Genomic DNA, 8952 nt, shown 5'->3' on the forward strand with positions numbered 1-8952 from the left:
AGAACCCCTTTCTTCCCCAAGGGTCAAGCTTCGTATATTGAATCACATTTGTGTAAAATCACATTTGTGTAAAATCACCTTTACACTTCAGATTATCAACCAGCATGTGTATATTGAATCACATTTGTGTAAAATCACCTTTACACTTCAGATTATCAACCAGCATGTCATCACTTAGAAGCAAACTATATTAACTTACAGTTGTCTTTTCCCCTGACATTCTTAACAGTTAAAAAAAAAAATAGTCATCAGAGGTGCATTCCAAAACCATGCCAAACACTTCTTTGACATGCTTAATGGGGTACCTCAAGCAACTCATTGAAGTTTGACTCACAGGAAAACCCCAACCTCCTGGCTTAGTAACCTACCATAGATCCTTGCAATACGAGCATTTTCATGTGTCTCCATTCTTATTAGCCAAAGCTCCACTGATCTATCAGAGAAGTATCTAGTAAGCAGTCACCTTATACAAGCACACAGTACAGGGCAGCAAGCGTAAGGAAGAAGCACTGTAGTTACTCCAGGGATGCAGCTGTCAGCAGCGTTTGTTTCTTTTGGGTAATAAGCACATTGCCACTAAATCTGGACCACCATCTATTGCCAAAAATTAATATGCAGATGTTTTATTTCTTGGATCAGTGACACCACCTCCACAAAGTAGTTTATTTCAACATCTATTCTAATTACAAAGTCTAAATAAACAATTAGCTAAGAATTTGGTAAGTAATTTAGCATTTACCAATTTGTCATTAACTGCGTTAATTTTTGCAGACTTCTGTAGAAACTTTTGAAATTGAAAGATGAATTTTCATGCATAACCTTCACTTATTTCACAACACAGGAAAACCCCAACCTCCTGGCTTAGTAACCTACCATAGATCCTTGCAATACGAGCATTTTCATGTGTCTCCATTCTTATTAGCCAAAGCTCCACTGATCTATCAGAGAAGTATCTAGTAAGCAGTCACCTTATACAAGCACACAGTACAGGGCAGCAAGCGTAAGGAAGAAGCACTGTAGTTACTCCAGGGATGCAGCTGTCAGCAGCGTTTGTTTCTTTTGGGTAATAAGCACATTGCCACTAAATCTGGACCACCATCTATTGCCAAAAATTAATATGCAGATGTTTTATTTCTTGGATCAGTGACACCACCTCCACAAAGTAGTTTATTTCAACATCTATTCTAATTACAAAGTCTAAATAAACAATTAGCTAAGAATTTGGTAAGTAATTTAGCATTTATCAATTTGTCATTAACTGCGTTAATTTTTGCAGACTTCTGTAGAAACTTTTGAAATTGAAAGATGAATTTTCATGCATAACCTTCACTTATTTCACAACATACCACTTTCAATATTAGTTCCAAATGTTTGATACCTGCAGTTTACTCTGAGCTTCTCCTCTCTTGCATCTCCTGTTTCACAGGCGTGGCAGGCATGTCACCATTGACACTCTCCACGCCAGTAACAGACATCAAGCTTTTCCGTTCTTTGGAATTCGATTTGTGCTCCACTTTTGTAACTCTAAATCTGAGGTAAGCAAAAGAAAGATTCAGTTGTGTTTCCCCAGAGATTAGTTAGATCATTCTCAGTACACAGTGTATGGACAGGAACACATTTTCAGGTCCCAAGACCTAGACATCAGAGCAGACACCCACACGGACACAGCTTCACTTCAGAACAGTCTTCCCTTCTATTACCTACATGTACTTTTAACACTCACTACTGCTGAATCACACTTTCCCAGGGAATTGTGTTTTAAAGCAGAATCCACAGATTGTGTACTACTTCTTAGAACAGTCATTTTCTAAGACAACCACAATGTAAGCTAGGAATTAAAAACAACAAAATAAAGTAGTTTCTATAGCTAACACTTACTTGAGAAATATCAAAAACAGAGGAATTTGTTAGTGTGCAATCCTTGATTCTTTCTAGCCAGTATCAATAGAGCAATAGCTTTGGCTTTGTACACACAGTAAATCTCCATTTATTTACATAGTTAATACAAAAAGACATTTACTTCTTCCAGAAATAACCTTTAATAGTAACAGGGTTACAAAAAACAATCACTGATGCTATAAACAGAGTAGAATCAATGGATATCTGATCCAACATGGGCCACTGGCGCATCCCTAAGAAAAGTATACAATAAAATTACCTAAGTCTTACCTTCCCACAGAAAGGACTGTAACTTCTCCAAGACGACTTCTTCTGTGCTCTTTAGATTTGTGAGCTGGCTTTATAAGGTGCCATCGCTTGTGGCTACAACGAGTACAAACATCCTTTTCTACCACTCCTCCAACAGTATGGAAGTGATGGCCTTTGCAGTTGTGTTTAAATGGAACAGCACCAGGTGACAAAGGAGACCCTGGACTCGTTGGACTGCCAGGAGAGGTAGGGGATAAAGGGCTGTAGGAAAAAGTATAAAGGAAATTTAATGTTTATTATAAAATCCTGTTTCTTAAAAAGGAAAAAAGGATAACGTATAACCTTCAGTTATGCCTAGTGAACAGCTACTTTCTTCAGGGACCATTTAATTGTGAGGATGTCTGGTTTAAGGTTGCCTCCAATATAGTATTTCTGCAGTTAAAATCACTTCCATAAATTAATTCAGCTGCAGTACTGTGGTTAAGGTAACCAACACAAAGGGCAAGGAAATGAAAAAAAAATCCTAAATTAGGAAATGTCACATGGACTTATACTGATGAAGACATCTAATTAGCTGATTAAATTCACACTTGGAGAACTACAGAAAGTATTTCAGACTGTTACAGCATCTTTAAGAATTCACAGAAGAGCATAGTCCCACAATATTGCAAAGAGGCAAAACTGTCTACCATGAAGAAGAAAGGAATCAACAGATCATTCAGCTTAAGGTTCAGAAAAGAGCTTTTTTGAAGTACCTAGAAAGAAAGAAAAAGCCATACCACCACCAAAAGGCATTTACTGAGAATATCTAAACCAATCAATCTAATTTTATGCTAAAACAAAAAGCAGACATCATAGATAGAAAGCAGAAGATACACTTTTTTGTACTTCAGCATCAATTTTGACACTGTATTACAACACATTCTCCTAAAGCAAGCTAGAGCACTGGGCATTAAAGGTGCAATTACCATAGTGTGAGGTAGCACACCTTGTTAGAAAAAAAGACATACCAGAAAGTTATGTATCAGTAGCTTACTGTGAAACAGGAAAGACATACTAAATGTCGTTATCCTGATCCTGAGAATATTAAGCGTTTTAAATAGTTCCTTGGGTAACGGAAGAGAATAGCTAAAGTACCCATAAACTTTGGGTGACCCATAGTAACTGTAGCTGACAAGATGAGAAACCAGGATGATCAGAGAAGAGCACATGTGTGAAAGACATTCACTCATATATAAATGCAATTAAAAATACTGGATGTATTGCAGTAAGGACAACACAAATTTCAGTGCTTTAGCAGAAAAGCTTTGCAAACCCAGATTAAAATGCAAGGAGCCAGATGATCATTCTTCAGAAAAAGAAGGTGAAGATCACAAGTTGAACATGAGTATCACCATGTTGTTGCTTAAAAAGGACAAATTTCACAATGGAAATAACAGGAGTATAACCTGTGAACCTAAAGTTACATTACTCAGCATTAATCATGTCTCAGCTGAACATTCCATCCAGGTTTAGAAATGTTATTTCAAGAAAAATACTAACAAACTGAAGAGACTCCAAAGGAGAACAGGAAGAACAAATTAAAGAAATAAAACATGCCGTAGAAGACTGGAGTTACTTGGATGCTTCTTTTCAAAACAAAAATATTGACAGGAGACATTAATGGTTTTCAAATAAAGAAAAGAATGCTAGAAGGGAAATAAAATCTGTTCAACAGCTGAAACAAAGACAGGAACTGATGATAGCTTTAAGTGGCAGAAGTATAGATTTTACTTAGCCTTACTATTCCTATCACTAGGAAGCATTTCATAGTGCACCGAACTTACAAAGAAATATAGTGGATATGCACTTGAGTTAAAGCTTTAGGAGTATCTGTCAGAAATTATATAAGAGCAAACATCATTTCTCTCTTCCCCTTTTTGTATTTTAATTCACCACTGAAACAATAGTCAAAAACTCCCAAAATAACATCACACATCCCTACACAAAAAGCTTGAGTTAAAATTCAAACAAGTATTTCTGCTGCACCATAAAAGTTTAAAAATAATTCCTCTACTTAAGAAAAACTGAACTTACAAAAGGAGTTCAATAACCAAGCCTCTCACCATTAAAACGGGAGATAAGCTGTTGCATATTCAACTATTTGTTTCGCTAAAACTATACATTCCCACTTCTTCTATTAGTGACACAATACTACTTGAACCTTCATCTTCTCTGCCTTGAATATGAACACAGGATTACATATGAAGAGTATTTAGAGCAGTAAAGATATAGTTTAAATGTACTTACGTACAGATATAAGTACTTTTACACAAAAGATGCATCTGCAGCTCAAGGGCTGAATTACTTTCTCTACATAATTCTCTAAATCGGTGTGTAGTAAAAAAAAGTAGGTCAGCCAATGTATATTATTACCACAGTTATAAAGAAAAAGGTAAACCAGAAGGAGACAAAGAGATGTCTATTTTAAGTTAGCATCCACACAAATGAAACAAGTGCTGCTTCTGTTCTTTCAAGTCAGAGTAGCTTTGGACTAAGCCAACTTGTAAGTAACTTCACCCTAAAGTAAACAAGTCCTTGCAGTCTCTGTAAATCCTTAGCCGAAAAAGCAGTAAATCTGCGTTACACACCTAGAACACATAACCAAAAGAGCCAGTTACTAACCCAGGGCATACATTAAAATTTAGTGACTCAGAGACATCACAAGGAAATCAAAGTATTATCCTCTTAGCTGATATCTCAGGAAATAAAACCCTTTGAAAGGGTACCTTTTTAGTTGCCTCAGGAAACATGCATTAAAAAGATGAGTAATTACCTTTCAGGTTCAAAGACATTGCTGTCTGCTACCATGGCCTGTAACACATCAGCATTTGCTGCAATGAGAATAAATAGAATTCTTCAAAACTGTACAGCTCTAACTTTAGAAAAAAGCAAGCAGCAAAATTAAAGGTCCTCAAAGAAATTTCATCTAAAAGAAAGATGACTGCATTAAGTAGATCTCCAAAAAGGCATGCGAGAATATTAGGGGAAAAAATGTCAGTATAGTTCTATGGGATTTTCTTAACGTGAGATACTAAAATTTCAGTTCATGTTGCCCTCAAAGCTTTGCCCCAATACAAGTCATATAATGTAGCCATCTGCACAACAGTCCCAAAGAAGATATCCAAAAATTTTAAAACATCCGTTTGAGCAACCTAAGATCAAAAACATCAGTCTAAGTGAGTCTTACAAAATGCAAATTAATTATCAGGCAGGAACTACCAGTTGCTCACATATTCTAAAAAACACATGGGGTACCTAATCCCAACCTCAAGGAAAAATACTCAAGCTCAAAGCCCTAACAGTTATTAAAGAAAAAAACACACAGAAAACTAACAAACCCAACCCAAAAATACAGCTTTTCCAGAGGACCAGTCTTCATTCAGAAGTAACTCAAAGTAAGTTCAATGCTTAGGAGAACTTCGATTCATAAAAATATAAACTGAAAAGGCTAAGGGTTTTTGTACTATAAAGACATACAGTCTCCTAAATGTTTCTTCTACTGGGTGAATATGTTCTGAACCAACCAAGCATTCCATGGGCTGCTTAAGTGTGATTTTATTTTTTCAGTCGTATCTTCTTTATCCTTTACTTTGCATACAGCACATGAAGATACCATGTCCAAAATTCAACATTAGCACTACCCTATTGGCTCAGTTATGCACAAACCTTTCATCAGACAACAGCTCCACGAATGGGTAAGACAAAAAGTTTCATCTGGTGAAAACGTAAAAATTTCACATGCTTTAAACATTGACATTAAGAAAACAATCTTCAGCTTTTACTTCACAAACAAACAAAAAGATGAACCAAAAAAAAAAATCAACCAACAAAACAGTTAAAATATCAAGAACTGCATGAACCCAACTTACCATACGAACTAATTTTCAGGTAAACTAAACACTTTCCTATCTTGTTTGAAGTTACTGCCTTCTGAAGGCAAATCTCAGAGTTAAGCAGTACAAAATGGTTATTAAATGAAAACACAAGAACATAAATGTTTTTTCAGATATTCTGAAGTATGGTATCATAGAACACCACCACAAAGGCTCATAACTTCAGTATCATAATACTATACCTTCATTTTTCATAATGTAGTTAACAATTTGTCCAACAGTGTCGCTATTCTCATGTATAGTTTCATTCATTTCTGTGCAAGGAAATAAATACGTTGTCAGTATCTTGGCCTTCCAAATCAAGAATTAATTTATTTTAAAACAAAGTAAAAACAACAGAAAAACCCCAAGCCAAAACAAAAAGCAAACACAAACGAGAAAAAGTCAAATTAAAAAAAAAAGACAGGATCGATTGTTACTTTGGAGACAAAGCTTAGATGAGACTTTTGTGTTTATGTTTTTTACTGCATAAGGACTCAAGTTTATGGAATCTACACATGGGCTCTAACATATTCATGTAAGACTTGAATAAACTCAAGCATACATCAAAGTTCCTTCTCTAGCTCATAAGGAGACAAGAGAGCAGTATTTCCAATCCTAACCATAAGAAGGAAAAACAAGACAAAAAAAATCATTAAACTGTCTCAAATCACTACTTTAAAATAGGTATTATCGGCTTCTCATATAAGAGGGATTCAATGTAAGCTTTTCACCACAAGAACAAAATTTGATTTTTTTAAATAAAGAAAAATTCTCATGTGACTACAGAAGCAAGGTATTTGAGAAAGAAACCTCATGACTATACTTTTGGAATCAATTACACCCATTAACAACACTGGAAGCTCCCCCAGAAAAACCTCAGAAGGCAGAGAAAGATTGGGGAGAGAAACGGAACAATTAAAAGGCACAGCTCTGCCATTCCCTAATAGTTATTATGACTAGGTTTAAAAATAAATACATAAAATCACAGGATTGAGGCACATTTGATAGGCGAGGCCCAAAATTTGTCTCTAAGTAGTCAGTCAGGCACTTCCCTATCTCTTTACCCATCCTTCATCTTTGTACTCATCGCCGCAACTCCGCAAGGCAGCTTAGACACAGCTACTTCCTGAAACTGAGACCTGAAAGTTGTCCCCCTTTCATCACCGCTCACCTTGCTGTTACCGCCCAGGTGAACTAACAGCTCAGATAGTCCCACTCACCGCGGCCATGCCCCGGGCTGTCACTGCTGAGGAACACACTGACACACCATTACTGTACCACATAGCTTTACCCTTACCACAGAACCACTGTAATCTGCACTTATTATCAACCTACTGACAGCAATTAACTGGGAGAAAGCAAGAGGCCCAAAGTACTTACAAGTGACTTGGCCCTCGAATTTACTAAACCAAATGCTACACTGGGTTACTGTGGCCCTTCCCAAATTATAACACTCTTTTCTTGTCTGGGTTTTTTTTGTTGTGTTCTTTTTTTAAAAGTAAGAGAAGATAGGAATAAGGAACCATAAAAACAAGAGCGCAAACAAACAAACATTAGAACACAAACAAAAAGTATCTCTAAGAAAAAAAACATATAAGCAGCATATGTTACATAAAACTGAATGTAGACACAAAGTCCAAAGGTTCAGTTTCATGATGAGAGAGGAGATGAGAATGACAGCACAACAGAAACAAATTAACATTGCTAACCATAAAACTCAGATTTTAGGCTTTAAACAGCAGCTTTTTGACACTCCTCAAGTAGAATTCTGTATACTAATACTTCGTTGCTAACAGCAAGTAGAATACAGAAAAACAATCTGATGACTCCAATTGCAGTACATAGTTGCAAGCAAATATTAGGGATACTTTGATCCTTCTGTAAGCTCTTAATGTTAGAGGACTTGCATGGGATATTGGAAGACTCTTGGTTAGTCAAAACCAAAACAGACATATAATGGTAATAAAAATATTTTTCTTAATATTGTTTTGATGTCTAATATAGAGAAATTACAGAAAAGTCACAATACATTATTCCATAGTAACATATTAAGTAAGAGTTGTTTATTAGACTTGCTGATTACCTATTTTTTCATCAATTTTTTCTTCTTCTACTTCTTCAGCCTCTGTTGTACAACGATATCCTTTTTTCTTAAGGATATGACAGATGAGGATCCCCAAGAGACCCATGATGAAGAAAACGGGAACCAATGCAAAAGCAACATACTCTAGGTGCTCAGCCTTGCCATCACTGCCATCAGTTTTAGTTGTCAAAGTAGTTGTCTGTAAGCCATAGCTTGGCAAAACCTGGAGAAACTCTCCATTACCTACGTAAATGAATAAACACAATTATTACTATACACTATAAATCACTTGAAAGCATTTAGAAAATTTACAAGCATGACACTATGGGGATTTGGTCAATGCGATCTACCTTCTGTGATGACTTCAACAGGCAACCCATGTTGCTGTGGCTGAGAGCTCACACTTCTAACAGTAGGTATTCCCTCTTCAAAAAACAGTTACAAAACATCTAACATACAAAAAACCCACATGATATTCCTTCAATAAAACAGTGAAGAACAAATGACATTCCTAGCCTGATAGGCCTGTAATCTCAGCAAGAGGGATTGCTTATTTCCCTGAAGAATACCACCACCATTACTCCTTCTTCCCATCGGTGAGGAAGGTAACATACCATTACTCCAGTCCTAACTTTATGCAAAATTGATTTTAAAAAAGTGGATCCTTCCCTAGTAGGAGAGGAAGTATACGGTTTAGTAGTGACCCTTGCAAAGAAAAAAAGCAACAGGTTTGAGAGAAATAGCCTTGATTTTTTTTCTTAACAGTGGCATTTCACAGACAAAAGAATGAACATTTACCCTGTA

The 8952-nt window shown here is 36.1% G+C and overlaps 1 protein-coding gene across 1 annotated transcript; it reads right to left on the minus strand.

Moving 5' to 3' along the window:
• Positions 1–1385: 1385 nt before the first annotated feature.
• On the minus strand, positions 1386–8365 carry RELL1 (RELT-like 1). The gene is made up of 5 exons (XM_010288363.1): positions 8149–8365; positions 6266–6337; positions 4964–5021; positions 2170–2409; positions 1386–1530 (listed from the first exon to the last, which is right to left on the minus strand). The coding sequence occupies exons 1-5, from the start codon at positions 8252–8254 to the stop codon at positions 1386–1388; spliced, it is 621 nt and encodes a 206-aa protein (XP_010286665.1). The 5' UTR covers positions 8255–8365.
• Positions 8366–8952: the final 587 nt, after the last annotated feature.

Source organism: Phaethon lepturus, unplaced genomic scaffold, assembly GCF_000687285.1.
Source record: "Phaethon lepturus isolate BGI_N335 unplaced genomic scaffold, ASM68728v1 scaffold46205, whole genome shotgun sequence".
In the NCBI taxonomy this organism is placed as follows: Eukaryota; Metazoa; Chordata; class Aves; order Phaethontiformes; family Phaethontidae; genus Phaethon; species Phaethon lepturus.